The sequence below is a fragment of the Miniopterus schreibersii genome (genome assembly GCF_964146895.1).
Source record: "Miniopterus schreibersii genome assembly, chromosome: 7".
NCBI classification, from domain to species: Eukaryota; Metazoa; Chordata; class Mammalia; order Chiroptera; family Miniopteridae; genus Miniopterus; species Miniopterus schreibersii.
In genome coordinates, this window is record NC_138108.1 from 17474204 (window position 1) to 17491241 (window position 17038).

General features: G+C 41.7%; 1 protein-coding gene across 5 annotated transcripts in view; it reads right to left on the bottom strand.

Moving 5' to 3' along the window:
* UNC80 (unc-80 homolog, NALCN channel complex subunit) overlaps positions 1–17038 on the bottom strand; it is a 163405-nt gene that overhangs the window by 16931 nt on the left and 129436 nt on the right. For all 5 annotated transcript variants that reach the window (XM_081143317.1, XM_081143315.1, XM_081143314.1 and 2 more), the window contains 10 exons: positions 16474–16509; positions 15902–16120; positions 11318–11518; positions 8707–8830; positions 7627–7752; positions 6277–6400; positions 5358–5564; positions 3819–4003; positions 3192–3357; positions 1845–2024 (listed from right to left, as the gene is read on the bottom strand). In XM_081143317.1, the coding sequence (XP_080999443.1) occupies positions 1845–2024; positions 3192–3357; positions 3819–4003; positions 5358–5564; positions 6277–6400; positions 7627–7752; positions 8707–8830; positions 11318–11518; positions 15902–16120; positions 16474–16509 (1568 nt within the window). The remainder of the gene's footprint in view (positions 1–1844; positions 2025–3191; positions 3358–3818; positions 4004–5357; positions 5565–6276; positions 6401–7626; positions 7753–8706; positions 8831–11317; positions 11519–15901; positions 16121–16473; positions 16510–17038) is intronic.

A 17038-nucleotide genomic window follows, 5' to 3' on the forward strand; every position in this document is an offset into this window, starting at 1 on the left:
CCCAGATCCCATGGACTTTTCTCCCCCTCATTCAAACTCACAAATCCCTTAACACTTACTCCCTCAGTACAGTTTGGTGATTAATGATGTGCTGCCTTCCACTCCTCCATTATAGAAAACGTCATCTCCTCTACAAGGCCTCTAAGGCCTTAGGGGGCAGAGAACATGCCTTTCTCACACTTCTGTGTTTCTTATCTTGCTCCTGCTAGGTCTCAATACAGGGTGGACGATTAAAGGAACAAACAGTTTAATCCAAAGCACTCAACCACCTAGCTTCCATACCCCAATTCATACATACTCGCATCACAGTCACACGACAACATTTGTTAGCAACCCTGTTTTCATTGGGATGACTGTGGTGTCTGAGAGCAGAATATTAGCAAATATTGCACACTCTTTGGTATCTGAGTGGTGCATTTGGTCAACGGTATCTCTGTTTATGTCTTCTCTACGTCTACTCCCGAGCTCCTTCCTATTGCTTGAGTCATCCACTCATTCATAAGGCTAGCTGCAAAACATATTTAGCTCTTCTAAAGATAGGTTTTGTTTTCCATCATTGGAAAAGAAAAAAAAAAAAAAAACTGCTGGGAGTCTACCTCAAGCATTGATTTAAGTTCTGAACTATTACTAGGACTTAAATATCCAAACTGCTGATCCTGTCTCTCTTGTTTTGTTTTCTTCGTGTTTCCCCCCACCCCAAGATTTCCCTCATTACAATTTCAGGAGTATTTCCATGAGCAGTGGTCAGGGTTCTTTAGAAGCAAGTGTATCTCTCAGTTGGATGCAGGACAACATGATTTTCCCTGTTATCTGATTAACCCTGAAATTAAATCTGTTAACATTGCTGATTCGTGTTTTGAGGAAGCATTCATTTCTTTCCTACACATCCAGCTCCAGTAGGGCGTTAAAATACTTTCATTCATCTTAATTAATTAAAATTCTACCCTCAGCTCCCATTCCCTCTGTAATGTAGTTCACAGTGGGGCTTGTTGTTTGCTCTGAAGGGGCTCTGAGTGAAGATTTAGATTTCGTTTCCATTCTCAAGGCACTGACAGCACATTCGCTATCAGTGTTGTATCAGAGTGTGTTTAAAACACACTCGGAAAATAACCAATGCAAAGTTTAAAAATCATTGACACTGTCATTTAATGGAACCTTTCACCTTTACTCTTTAAAGCCTACTCCTACTCACTTTGCTGTACATCTGAACATAGAATAATGTAAAAATAAAAATGGGGGAAAAGAACCCCACCCTACCTTACCAGGCTCCCTCACTTCATAACGCCAAATCTTAAGCATATGCATTGGAAGCTCCTGGGCTGCTTCAGTCACTGGACACTCTTAACTCAAATTTGGGTGGTAATCCTTCAAGACAGCCTGCTGGTTCACATCCCAGGTGGTGCAGCCGACTGGTCTAAGTCCTGAACGTAAGCATCGCTCACTTTTCCTTGCCCAATGGGCTCATGTAAGGGGATCGGCCCTCTAAGCAAAGTGGCCAGGACAAAGGGAAATAAACGCCTCCCTTCATTACCTAAGAACAATTTAAATGAGAGCTGGTGGGAAGTACAAGCTTCAAGCAAAGGTTTACTTTTTGCCTGAATTCCTCCCAAATGACCCAGGATATCAAGAAATTCATAGAAGAACAAGCTATAGCAATCACGGGATCGGCCAAATTCCATTTTAAATCCTTTATGCAAAAATGACCGGGGACCAGAACGGAGAAGTGCTGGAAAGGCAGGAATCCTTCCCAAGCCCTCAGTTGCGTGGCCAGGCTGTGTCATACCTCCTGCCCCTCCCCTCCCACCTGCCCCCCGCCCCCTGCTGGGCTCTGTGGGGTGACCTACTTTCCTCCTCCTCCTCATCGGTCCGACTCAGGGTGTCCTGCGAGGCCTGCTGGGAGGGCTCGCTGTCCTGCTCCCAGACAGTGCCAGTGCCCGTGTTGGAGCGGGACATTGTGGCCAGGCTCAGGCGGTAGGCGGAGGTGGAGGTGCCCACGGTGCTGATGGACGTCTTCCCTTGGTAGGCTAAGGGGGGAGACCAAAGGAAATCCATCGTGAGGGTCCTGGAAACAAGAGTCTGCTTCAGACTCCTCCCTGAGCACTCGTATCTTTAAAGAAAGGCCAGTGAAATGGTGTGTCATTTTCCAAGGCTGGTAGAATGCAAATTAATTTTGACGTGAATTGTAGCTCCCAACTTGGCAGATTTTACTGAGAAACATACCTCACCTGACACAAGCATATAAAAGTAATGAATGTGTTGTCTGATAGGAACCTCACAATCAAAATCAGAATACTGTTCTCCTTCGCTGGGAATTACAATTTACAAAATACCCCCTAGGTTCTATGTCAGACCATTTTATAATAAAGCAGAATATTTGAATGGCCCTGTGGACATTTCACCAAGATTGTACTTGTCAAAATTTCTGTCTTTAATTCTTTGCAAGCAACAATAAAAGGAAAAAGCCACACACGCAACAGTCTACTTATAGGTATTGACTGCCCTCTAATGGCAGATCATTTCCTTTCCTTTCTCAGTAATGTGCTGTTAATCATTACTGTAAAAAGTAAACATGTATTCCCAAACAAAATCTTTCGAATAATGTAAAGAAAGTATCTCCTAGTCTGCCTGTTCTGATTCAACCCTCTCTCCCTCCAATTTGTGAAAAGGTAAAGGCTTTATAATCAATCATTCAGACCCGGTTTTAAGTCCCCTCTCTGTGGTCACTGCCACGGACGTCCCTTAGCCTCTCCTGAGCCTGTTTCCTCAGGCTCTAAGTGGACTCTCAGTTATGCACCGTGCAGGTAGGTGTGTGGGTTCCATGAAATAACACCTATGAAATAACCTCCCAGAGAACAGATGCCCAATGAATGCGAGTCCCCTTCTCCTTTCCAACAACAAAATGAAGGCGAGAATTCAAAATTCTCTTTCCCTCAGTTAAATATTCAAGAAAGAGCTTAACTACTGAAATAAATATTGCAGACAATGTTTAGAAAAGGGGTAAAGTTATGCCCAGATGATACCCCCTTGATCTGCTTGTTGTTGCCAACGATCACATGGTCAGATCTACCAGTGTCCCGAAATGGCCAGCCCATGCGTGGTTCCAAAAGGAGCGGTGACCTGAACGGGGGAATGCTCTGTAAATCGTGAGTGCCGTTCGTCAAACAAATTAAGAACAGCCCATTCGCACTCACCTGACCCACTGTGAACTGCCTCTTTTAGAATTTTGAGCTCGCTGTTGAACTCGGCGATGAGCGAGCTCTTACACAGAGGGCGGGGGATGAAGCGCCGCTCCAGCTGGTCTGCAATATGCTGCCGGGCAGAAAGCTCCTCGTGGTTCTCTGCTGGTTGGGCCAGAAGCTGAAAGGAAGGAGGAGGTTCTCAGGTCCTCCATTTCCCCATCTGTAAAATGGGCTAATAACTGCACCTATTTCATAGTTGGTTGTGATAAAATGAAATAGAATAGTGAGGGTCCCAGAGGGAATACAGGCTTTAACTATCCCACCTTTCTCGTGTTTATCTCATGTCAGATCTCGGTCATGCCACTGAAGAAAGAACATTCTCTAGATCACTCCACTGGGTCAGCCTTTTTTGGGGGGGTAGGGGGAGTGGGGAGAAGGCAAAGTTCTATAGACTATGAAGGTCCTTCTAGCAGGAAATTTGATTCTCTGGGATACACCTTTAAGCTGTTTCCTCACCAAGCACGATATTAACAGGTCCTGCTAACTAGCTACAGCAGGTCCATGAGCGTTGCTGCTGTCACCCTGCCTTAGTCTGGGGAGCAGCTCGATCGTGGGCTGTCACTGGAAGGAGAAGCGCACCTTGCACTGGATGAAGGGGCGCAGGAGCACGAAGATGGGGATCCGCGTCCGCACGATGAAGTCGAGGAAGTCCCACAGGGCCAGGCCTCCCACCTTCCGCAGGGCCATCTCCTTCACCTGGAGGCTCAGCCAGTACCACTGGCTGCCCAGCTGCCTCTCAAAGCAGACGAGAATCACCTTCAGGGCTTCGCACGAGGAAGAGAGAAGGGTGAGCGGCAGCCTCCTGCCTCGGGGAGCCCTGCCCGCACCCAGCTGCCCACGCACAGCCCTTCAGGCATCAGAACGGTTCTAAACTTCTGAACTCTCTCCATGTTTCCGAAGACGTACACATACTCCCGAGCGAGAGTGTTCTGACATGAAGACAGAACTTTGTAAGGGAGACATGTTTTGACTCCGAATCGAAGAAGACAAATGTCTTTCTGAGGTGCACTTAACTACTATTTCTGAAAACACATTGCAAAGAAGTTCAGAGAATTGAAAGGGAAAACGTGCTATGAACATGACGTGTGGCTAATATTTTTCTTTCCAAACGTTTTGTCGTAGTGGCTTCCTGGTAATACCAGCATATCAGTTACATGAGTGTTTTCAAATATTTTTCTTCTAAGCATAGAAATAATATATTCCTGTTACTAAAAGTAAAATCAAAGCCATGCAGAAATGCACAAAGTTAAAAATAAAAAAGTCCTTCCGCTTCTCAGCTCCCTTTCGGAGCCCACCCTAAACTGCTCCCCAGAGGTGACCAGTAGGTATGTTTGAGTCTATCCTTCCAGATTTAAAACTCTACCCCTTCCCATTTCTTGGTGCACAGGACGCAGACTGCCCAACTCGGGGCGCTCCATTCACATAGATGACAGGCCAATAAACCCCAGGAGTTGTGCAATGCAGTGTCCTGTACACTAGACTGAGTCTAAATTTGATAACAGCTGCCGATAACCTCATTAGTGATCTCATACTTAGTCAGCAAGGAGGACTTCTTACTGCAGATGTCTTCCTTACAGGCCCAGGCACTCTTATAGAAATGACCAGGTAGTTTAGGCATCACAGATCTGAATATACTTTGTTTCTGGCATACGCATATTGATGGAAACCAGACTCTTTTGCAAGGGAGATGCTTCTTACTTGCTCAAGTGGAGTCTTTAAATACTTTTTTTTTTATAATTTTTTTTAAACGATATCTTTATTGATTTCAGAGAGAGGAAAGGAGAGCGAGTGAGAGAGAAACATCAATGATGAGAGAGTCATTGATCAGCTGCCTCCTGCACGCCCCCGATTGGGGATTGAGCCCACAACCCGGGCATGTGCCCTGACCTGGAATCGAACCCCGATCGTTTGGCTCCTAGGTCGATGCTCAACCGCTGAGCCACGCCCGGCCGGGCTAAATACTTTCTTGATTGAGGCCTTTAACAATATTTTTTGAGTCAAAGTGGAACATAACTAAGTACGTATGTAGATTCATATACACACACATGCATGCATACATATACACACACCTGTGTGTCTACAGAGAGAGAGAGAAGGGGAGAGGGGGAAAGTACCCACCCAAGTATGCGGCTTGGCTGGTGGACTCTGCCAACCCTTCCCTGCGCAGGTCTTTCCCCACATCCCCCGGGGTGGAGCAGTGGGCAGGGGAGCTCTCCAGCATGAAGTTCTTGCTCCTGGATGTGCTGATGATCCGAGGAGGCAGGAGCACGTTAATGACTGTCTGCAGTAAGAGCTGCACCTCGGGCTGCTCCAGCCATGGGCTATCTGAGGGGCAGAGTTGAGAAAAGGGAAGTGAAAGGAAAAGCACGTCATAAGGTAGACTTTCCACACCAGACACAGAAAAACTCAGCTCTCTTTCCAGTTCCAAACTAGAAATGCAGGTGTTTCCCCACAAAGCACAGCTTCTCCTATGGACAGTAACAGTGGTCCTGGTACTGTTTTTCTCCATGGTCAGAGCCCAAGGGCTTGTGTTCTTAGCCAAATCTCTGCTTACCATTTCAATCTCCTTTCTTTATTCTGCTCAAATAATCATAATGTCTTTACATTTGATATAAACTTTCCTAAAAGAAAAATCCCCCGAGAAGGAAGAGAAATAAAAATATATTGGAATTTAATGGCAGTGGCAAGATTTGCTAAACCCAGTAGCGGCAGGTTATAAAGTTCATTGACCTGTCAATTCGCATCAAACTGTATTTCAGTTAATGCCATTTTATTAATAGAAACAATGGTCTCCTGATTTTTACTGTACTGAAATGATTTTAAATACAATGTGTCTTCTAAGAAATGGAGCAGAAACTCTTGAGCTAGGGTAGCTAAACTGTAAAGAAAGAAAAACATCCATTTCCTAAGGTAACCCTGTTTACACCATTCAGACCGACTTCAGTGATGGCCTTCACGGGAAAAAGAAAGAGAAATGAAACCTGACATTTAAGAAAATGAGACAATAATAAATTTCCTTTAGTTAAATTAATCAGACCTTTGCTTCCAGATCCTACTGTGAGCACAAATGGGATGAGTAGATTTAAAAGCATCCCCTCCCTTCGCTCTTGATTGGTGAATGGGGAGATCACATGGCTTAAAGGGAAATCTTCTTTTAAAGCCTGTGCAGCAATAATAGAAAAACAGATTAATTGACCCCACACCCATTGAGCACGTTTGCTTTAACACAGCATGACGGAGACGGTGACTCCCTGCTGGTTGCTCCTGAAAACACTGAGTCCAACTGTTTGTGCGGCATGCAAGAGTCATTCAGAAACTGATACTTCACCATTATTTGCTTGACATAACTGAGAGCTATATGCCTAAAAAACAGTAACATCTTAAATATTAAATGAAAACTTAGGGTCTGGTACAAAACCACCACATTTCCCCATTCATTTTCTCCAGGGGTCCACCAATAAATATTTTAGAGACAAAAGGAAAGGAAGAGAATGAGAACTTGCTACCTGTTGGGAGTTATGTAAAAGTCCTCTGGCCCCTGATAAGGCCTCCTCCAAGCCAGGAAGCCTTAGGCAATACGGAAAGAAAGAAGTGATCTCTGCACCCAAGTTACGAAAGTGTATCGCTTTAGGGATGCCATTGTTTCCCTTCTGCATGGCAGCCACAGTTTTTGCTCAGTTTATTTTCTATCATCTTCCCATTCTCTGGATGGTAGACCACCAAGCATGGCTGTCAGAACATGGATGGGCCAGTTATCCATTTACATCAGGTGTATACTTCCCATTGGTCACAGAGCTTTCTGATGATTCATCACTTGTTAAAATTAGGTGACACACAGAAATAGTCAGGGGAATATGCATTCTGCACTTTTTGCCTTGGGAATGATTATTTTAATGTTAAATAAAATAACTGGGGGGAATAAAAAAATGCACCCAAAATATTCAATCCACAATCATTAAATGAAATGAAAATATTCAAAGTCCAGTAATAATATTTGAAAGAATTTTCTGTTGCAATTCTTTCTACAAATAATTTAAAACTAGACTTTGAATATTACTATCTCTTTTGATTAATAATTGTGGACTGATCATCTGAGAACCATTATTTTCCTACGGTATCTATAACATTTTATATGACTGGAGTGGTTCCCGAGGTTGTGGCAGGACTAAACGACTCTGCTGTTTTTGAGATCTCAAGAAGAATTACAGAAGCACAACTTAGGGCCACGCTCAGGGCTGAGGCTCCAAACCTGGAAGAGTTTGGAGATGTTTACACTTCTGTTTCACAGATTTTGCCCAGCCTTTGCAGAAAACAAAAAGAGAACACCATGATCTGGTGCCTCAACCAGCAACTTAATGAGCGTGACAAACAGGTAAGGCAGTCACACCTGTATCTGCAATGCTACAAGCCGGACAACAGCTGTGCTGAAGGGCAGAGGTGGTGAGAGATAAGGGCTGAGATGAAGAAGGGGTAGTCCATCAGCAACACTGGAAGGTCCTACCACTCCCATCACCTGAAATACAAACAGAGCACGTGACCAGCCTTGACTATTGCAACCTCATGCAACTGTTGTAAGGGAGTCTCATTCAAGAAAATAATAATAATAATAATAATAATAATAATAATAATTTGAAGGTTGGGCATGTTACTTTCAATCTGTTCTTGTTGCCTTCTTCTGAAGGCATGTAATGTCTGGAGTCAGATCAAACATTACACTGGATTCAGCCAAGGTTTTGTAGAATGTTGTTTACAGCTAACTATGCGAATAATGAGAGATGAGCCAAAAACTATTCTAATCAGGGGACTGGACATACTTACTTGTGGATTCAAAGGAATGCAGTCAACGTTTTTGGATGGAGCAAAGACTGACAACAATGAGGATGGCAACAGCTCTATTTGCACTAGGCATTCCAGCTACAGATTTATCGCTCAACTAGTTAAGCAGCAGGTCCCATTCAGTGAAATGCTCTAACATGGTTTCCACATCGTACAAAACCTTGTCAGGACCAGACTCTAGATATTACATAAATGATTAAAAAAAAAAAAATTGTTTTTCTTCATATAAACCCTAGACTGGCCAACTCATTGTGTCATTTTGCACTAAAAAAAAATAAAATTAAAAAAAATCCTCTTTGCATTTTAAACTCCCCCACCCCAGGCTATCTCAACTTCTAGCCAATGGTATAGTCTCCGCCACCCCACTCTCCAACTGGCAGCCCTCAACTCTCAGCGCAACTTGCAGAGGTTGTCAAAGTAGTGCGTGGGAAGCAGCACACCAAAATCCCGTCTGTATCTCCCCACGCACCACCTTGAAAGGTACCTCACTATGTTCAGTGTCACCTGAGCCGTCTGTTTTCATGGGTGGGTAGGGGCACAAAGCAGTTGACCTGTAAATCTTCAATTCAGAGAAGTCAATAGCAGAGTTACAGTTTGCAAAATTTCATAAGATTGCCACTTGGCTACTCACCAGGTTGACACAGACATTGATCAGTGACCTAAGGTGAGGCAGGAAGGATATGATTGGCTGCCTCTGCAGCGTCAAACAAACCCCTTCAATCAAATTGCTGGCAGGCTCCCACTCAACCTGTCGCCTGGAATACAATATAGGAGCCATTAGCAGTTTGGCTCTCTCCTGGAGACAGTCTGAAACAAGTGAGCGAGACAGTGATTCTGACGCCATGTAAGACAGGATGGGTGTCTGAGACAACGAAGTGCTCCACACAGGGTGAAGTTTACCCATGTTGTTCCAAAAGCACAGAGCACACTGGGAAGGAAAGAAGGTACTGAAAACGTGGTGGAGGCACTCCTGCCCCACTCGACTAATGAGACAAAATCTATTGAAGAAAAAGACAGAGATGATGAATGGGTTGCATGTTAAGGTCCTCGGTTTCACTTTGAAGAGAGGGTAGGAGACTACCGTTTTAGGAAACCTGTCACAGGGGTAATTACTCCCAACAGAACTAATCTGACCCCAGGTTGCATTCCTGGAATCTACTTAGCAGAGTACAGTTGATCTCATCAGCTTTCACACCAGACTACAACTCATTGAATTTATGTGGCTTACCTCCTGCCAAAAAAAATCACATTAGAGTAAATAGTTTATTTAAAAAGTGTTCTTCGTGATCTCACTTATGTGTGGAATCTAAAGAACATAATAAACTGATGAACAAAATAGATTCAGTGACATGGAAGCATGGAACAGACTGACGAATCTCAGAGGGAAGGTGTGTGTGTGTGTGTGTGTGTGTGTGTGTGGGGAGAGATTAATCAAAGAATTTATATGCATATATGCATAACCCATGGACACAGACAATAGTGTGGCAAAGGCCTGGGGTGGGGAGTAGGTGCAGGGTGGAAGGGGTCAACGGGGGAAAAAGGGGACACCTGTAATATTTTCAATAAAGATAAATTTAAAAATAAATAAATAAATAAAAAGTGTCCTTTCTTGTCCTCCTAAGAAATGATATTTCTGGGCTACTTTCTTTGGTAATATAAAAGGTGGTATACATAACCCAGTTACATGAACAGGATTTCCAGTAATAAAAGTCAGTCTGGTCTGCAATTGTCATACTGAAAGAGTCATCCCTATGGCCCCTAAATAAACAAGTTGAGCTTTACAGTTATCAACACTATTTCCAAATATTATCCTGGAGATAATTTCTAAGCTTATATTTCCTACCAAAATGAAATATCTGCAATGACAAAATGGAAATGTTCACAAATGGGGCTATACTGACATCCATGATGCCCAATGGTCAGGTTCAATCAACATTACTCTTGCTGAATTGAGATCACCTGTAGAAATTAAACCCAAGGCAACGCCAAATTCACAGCATGTGCCCCAATAAAACTGCCTATAAATTGACCAAGTCTAAGCATTAATCCAGGAATCTACTTTTAGGAAGCATGATGTTTTTTATAATGGGCTTAGTTATATGACAAATGAGTCAGCCTATGGGGATATTTGATATCTTTAGATACAAAACTATTTAACAAAAATAATTTATTTTGACACACTCTTGTAAGACTAATAAGACTTTGGCCATTTGCCAATAGGCACAAATGTTCCATTGGTACCACTAAAGAAAATAGGAGTGCTTTAAAGACAAGCATTTTCATGCCACTGAGAATAATGCACAGACATTCATCCCCATGGGAAAAAAGGGTATAGGAAGAAACCATTCATTATTAGAATAAAATCTTTCAATTTCTGTCTTTAAAATAAATTCAACACTTTCTGATGGCTGTGTAAATGAAGATAGCACAGGCTAAAACCTGGAAAAGTGCTGACAAATCAAACACTAGGTGCTACAAATGCTTAAGGCAAGAGTTGCACTGATTTGGGGTTTGGTTTAAAAGGATAGAAATTGCTCTCATGAACCCAAACTTGAAATTTCCAAGTTAGTGGCTTTATTAACATTTATCAGTTGAACTATCTGCTCACTATGGCTATAGGTTTCCAAAGAGGGCTCTAATCTCCAGGTAGACTGGCTGAGGCATCTGTTCACAGGAAGGCTATCAATAAATATTTCAGGCCACTGAATGGAGATTAGGTGGTAATAATGTCCATATAGTACCTCGAATTAGGTGAAAAGGTGAAAATTAGGTATTTGTTATCAATCTGAGGATTTTTTAAGCTGCTGCTTGTCTGATTACTATAAAGCTTGGCATTTCTCTACACTGGTACCAAAAAGAACATGTTAAATACAGTATTTTTTGAACATCAAATTAATGTTTCTTCTCTCCTTAGTTGTTTTCTTTATAAGGCATATCTTGTTTTATTTCCAAAGGAACTGAAGGATACACATCAAATTTCTTATGTGTGTCAGATAAGGAACATAATAGCTTAGAAATTAATAGATTTTTCAAGATAAATATATATTTTAAAAAATATGTTATTTCTTCAAAATATAGGCCTTGCTACTTATATATTCATGTATCTAATTAGCTATGCACATATTCCAACAAAAAACTTTCAAGCCATTCATTCAACTCCAGATTGATCCACCACTTTGAAAATGGACAAACCCTAACTTTGAGGCTTGCAATAGCAACAGCTGACCAGGAGGCCTCCTCACCTCAAAGTAGGCATCTTATGAATTTTGTTGAACATCCTGTCCAATCTCTTTAAAATGAGGATGAGGGCCGGCCTCACTGCCTCCGCTGTCCAGTCAGTAATTGGTAGCATCTCCATGATGTAGCGTCGAAGCCCCCGACTCTCCATCGTCTGTGTGTCATATGGTGCCAGCTTCAGAAGGGAGTGAGCAATTTCTGCCAACCTAAAATGTTTTTTGTTTTGTTTTTAGCACAGCGTCATACTAATCACCCTCTGTCCAGCCCACCAACTTCCTGAACACCCTGGCACATTATCTCATAATTTTTAAATAAACTTTTTAAAACAACAAATCGGGATAAAATAAGGACCATCATTTTCACTTGGTTGATATGTCTCTTAAGTCTTTTTAATTTGTAGGTTCCCCCTCTTCTGCTCCTTTTTTGACATCTCGTAGTTTATTTGTTGAAGAAATTAGTGGATGTCCTCTAGCACTTCCTGCACTCTGGATTTTGCTGATGAAATCTCCCTAATGTCATTTAATCTATTCCATGACCCCCATATTTAATTCAATTGGTAGTAAGATTTAAGGGCTAGATGAGATTAGGTTTTATTTTTCTGGCAAGTGTACTTCACAGCTGACGTGTACTTTCATCAGGAGGCACATATTCCTAGTTGTCACTCTTTTTATGAGGTCAGCTGCCATCATTAATTACGCAGATCCATTAATTCATTAGAAGCAGCGCGATGGTAATATTCTATCATTCTTTTTCTTATGTATTAAATACAGCATTTTAAAAAGGAGAAATTTCCTTTTGATTATTACAAGAGAGACAAGATAAATGCTTGAACAGACTTACAGTTTAAGAGCTCCCCAGGAGACTCTGACAGGCACTCTGGTTTAGAAATCACAGCCAAGCCATTGTGTCTCTAACCCTCGGGCTGCTCTACAATTGCCCCACCTGACTAGCACCATGGATGAAAAACTCACTACTGCACAAGGCAGCTCAGCGCATCTTTGGGGGTCCACACTGTGAGAAGCTCTCCTCAGATTAGGTCCCCCGATTCCCTCAGTTTCTTTCTCCTGTGCTTAATTTGGAAGCATGAATTCAATCCGTCTTCTCCATGGCAACACAGATACTTCATCCACACTTGTTTTCTCTCCAGATGGAACATTCTCATTGTCTTTCTGGAAATTGTGTATGAATGCGCATGTACATTCTTTCACCTCGTTCTCACAAATGTGCCATGCAGGAAAGAATTCTTTACTTTTCAGGTTGTGTGTGTGACAGGTAAGTGTGTATCTATATGTCCATATTTCTTTTCCTTTATTATTTTACACATAACACTGGGAAGTTATCAATCTATTTTAAGCCTGAAAACAATATTTAGAGCCGAATTTGAGTCATTTTATGAATTATTACCTGAATTTCTCTAATCCCTGGTTATGTTACAAAATAAATTTGCTTTGAGCATAAAACAAAAATTTCCTTTAATACAACCTTTGCTGTACTGTCGCAGGAATAATTTCTTGATAAAAAAACATTCCTATGCTCCTTTTCTTATAAGAACAAAAGGGATTTTCCCATTGTGATGGGAAAGGATAAGAAAAGAGAGGGGGAAGTTGGGAGACAGGAAGGGGAGGCAGGAGAGAAAATATATGTGGATCTCACTATCCTGTTGTCCTGTTGCTTTGGCAGCTCTGGGGTGGCCAAATGAGGCATAAATTCCCTTAGGGCAGACACTCCATCTATCAAGAATATTTTTCCTGAGAGTCTTGCAGTGGACTAACCATATATTCTGCAAATGCATCAACACTGCTTCTTGGCTCTTTGGCTAGAATCAAATACTTCTTGCAAACATGTCCTCTATCTTTTATATCATCTCATTCCTCTTTTTTTTTTAAATCAACCTTCTATTCTTGAGTGATACTACCCATTCTTATGACCTATATGCTCACAATTTCAAAATATATGTAGAGCTCTGACTTCTACATATATTCAAATGTGTACTTAATTTATAAGAGAAAGCCTTAATTGTACACTTTGACTGGTGTAGGGTCACAGCATATGGATCTGCCCTTACTCGGCAATATAGAAAATCTCTGTTTGGCCAGAGATCATGGCAGGTCTGTATTTATCAAAAGTTTGTTGGGAGACACTGCATGAATAGAGGACATTTAGTCTAACTATTCCGTGGCAGTAAAAATTTTGCCTACCCTCCAATAGATCCAGGCCATGAAATAACTGTGCTCTTGAATGAGATATCCTGGCTCCAGATAGGTTGCTCTTGCTGAATTGCATTATGACATTATGCCAACTTTTAGGACTGACAGGCATCTAGCCAAGTGAAACTGGCACTGTACCTACTATGGGTTGTTGTTGAGGATGTTGCTTGTCACACCACTCTTTCCTTTTAGCAAACACCAAACAGGAAATATTTCTTGTCCTTTGCATTTAAAAAGAGTGATGTCTTATCAAACACCTTGTTATTTTTATCTTATTGACACTATGATTTTTTAATTGATCATTCCTCCCTCATTGCTTTGATAACTAAGAAGCTCAAAGTCAAATGTATGGTTCCTGAAGAGCATCTAATATGATCAAGTCATATAGATTTCATCTGTTAATCTTATCATAATCATAATTATATACCTGATAATTTTTCATATTGTTTTGACACTCTAATTCGTATATTCTATCCCTTTGTATCATGTAATTTTCTAAGCTGCCTCAAGTACTTTGTAAAATGATAAATACATAAATATACACGTGATATACAGTACTTGCAACACTGCATTAAAGCTACCTTCTTATATGTGCCTCCTGCATTGGGCTGTGATCATGTTGAAAACCAGGATGTTATTTTGCATGCCCAGTGTCCAGCATTAGCATTAGTATCTATCTACTGGACTCGATTAACTCAGTGACAGGCAGGGAGCTAACCCATTTCAACTACAGGTCATTTAACTTCTAATAGGGTTTGGCCTCTAGAGGGAGCGCCAGGCCTCTCTGACTCATCCTATCCCCTCCCTCCAAATGCTTTAAGAAGTGAAGTTATATAGATGGTCAAGTTACAAGACAGTTACGAACCTGTTATCATGATCTCTCTCTCTGTCTCTCTGTCTCTCTCATCCATCTTCTAGGAATTTTTTCCCCCTTTCTCTCATAAAATGGCTGTTGGTAGTAGTGATTCTCTGACTCTGGGGATGTGGTGTTGCTCTGTTCGCAGAGTTACTTAGGTTGCCTAGCCATAAGGAGTGGGGAATGGGGGGGTAGATTAAATGGAGCCCTGGGTTGTTAAGGCAGCAGGATCTTAACACTCCAGACTGCCCCCCCCCTTCCCCAGCGAGAAGCTGAAATTCTCAGCGGGAAGCAAACCCTTCCCCACTGGTGCACAGTGGGGAATGTGAGCTCGTAGGAAGCTCTGGGGTTCTGGGTGTGTGTCAACCACTCCCAGACAGTGTGAAATTAGCCTGGAGGAGAAAGAGCCTGTGGTCTCTATACATTTTTGGCCTCTCTTATTACCTTACTTAGTACTTTTTAAGTTTTTCAAGGGATAATTGTAAGAAAAAAAGTCAATAATCAGGAAGTTGGTGTATTTGCCAAACTGCAGTGTTATTTCTGAACGGCTAGAATCTAACTCCAGCTTTAGTTTTATAGACATACTAATCTCTCCAGGTGAAGATTTTGCTGTCCGTGGAATTTGCCTTTCCAAGGAATTTTTATGACCCTTTACCAACTGTTAGAAATCTGAATAGATGGACCTTTGGAATCATTTTCCTTTTAGGAATCTGAAAATATAGACACAGCCTACATGGTCTGAGTAGCAATTGAGATGGCATCTCCATAGGGAGAATGAAATATGGGTGCACAGAGATGCAGTTCTAGGGTCTCTTCCTGGCATACCAGGAGAGAAAATTTTGAAACGATTATTGTTGGTCTCATCCAGTTCAAAATTTTTACCAGGGCACTGTTTTAAAATGTTGGAAGCCTATCACATACAATTTGTGTGAAGGGGCTCTCAGACTTAAGCAAAGTATGGCTCAGAGTTATTTAAAAAATTTTTTAAAATCAAGATTAAGGTTAGCACCACTTCTGTGTTTATGCAAATAAACTCATGATTTTATTTTTTTTAAAAAAAGTCCACTTCCCTGTGGGGCTCATTACTGAGTCCTCAGGTGGTGTAGGGGCAGAGCAAGTCCTTGAGCAGGAAGTAGTAGCACATCTTTCATGTAAATAATACAGAGGAAACATTCAATCCTTGTGAAAAATTAGAATCTGAGCACATAAGAGTATTTGGAAGATGGCTACTTCTGTAAGAATTCAGGTGATGAAATTTCCCTTTCCTGTACTTTTGTTAAGGAGTAATTATATGGACTGGGCTTTCTGTCTTTAAGAACATGTGTCCCCTTGTCCAACCGGAGATCCTTTCAGATGAACTTAACATACATTTTCCCAGAGGGCTCTGCATGATATGCATGTAAGATCCAAGCCACTGGAAACAAATCATTCTGAGCATCCTAAGTTCTTATCCTGGGAACCCCTCACCTCCAACCCAGACATACTGCCTGAGTTGCATCTACACTCAGGGTAGGAAACTACAGTACCTCATGTGGGACTTCACATCCAGCAACTCCAGGGCGGTGACCCGAGGCTCTCCAGCCAGGTTTTGCAAGATTTTCAGCCTTGGCCCACAGTGCTTGTAGAATTCGGTGCAGATATTCAGCAGGGACTCCCTGGGTCTTCTGAACTCCTCCCGGGCAATTCGTTCATCCAGCTCCTCTCTGGGAAGACCTTGCCCCTCCTCCAGCAAGTGCAGGTTTTCCCTGGGGAATTATAAAAGGTTAACTGGAGACCTGGAAAGGTGTGTGTACAGCAACTCTGAGAGTTGGGTATCCCGTGGAAGAAAAAGATAAAGATTTCTTGTATCATATAACAGCTAATGAATCCGGGTGGGGCCCAGGAGAAATTCATCTGAAGGATGAAGTTTATCATCCTAGGAGAGACAGCCATCCCAAATTGTAGTGGCTTTGCATTAGCCAGTTCCTGAGGATTTACCCAGAAATAGCATGCCATGTGTTAGTTAAATGAAATCTAATGGAGCCATAGCCCAGCTCAAAGGCAATCATTCTAAGACGTCAGAATTAGTATGAAACTAGGGTTGGTTGTCTTTCGGTACCTGATAAAGTGCAGTTTGGCGCCTTGTTCCTGGTACCTGGGAGTGAGAAAAACAGTCTGCGTTACTGTCAGAGCAGGAACCCGGGCCCTGAGCTGGGGCTTCTTAAGGACTTTTTCTTATGAAAAGCCCTCGAAGCTATACATTTTGATAAACTCACAAATACAAATGAATAAATTGTAAACTATAAAATTTAAATCTTTTATTTGGCTGCCAAATATATTGCAATTATAGCTGCTTTGAAAGCTGTTCCATTGCCATAAAATCTGTAGAAAGACAGATATTATAAAAATACATACAATGTCATGAAATGTGGTCAATAAGGGAATTTTTTAACACTTTGAAAGTAAAGCGAATCTAAGTTACAGTTTTAACACCACGTGCTTTGTCTTAGGTGACCAGAGGAAGACATATGGCTGACTTCCTTTCAGCTGGGGAGATATACTGCTTTATGATTGACTGGTAATAGGACTTTAGAAACCTTATTTTTCCATATACCTTTCATCCAGTAGTTGAAACCTGCCCCTAAATATCACTTAAAGTGTAATAATTTTTTTCTCAATATAAA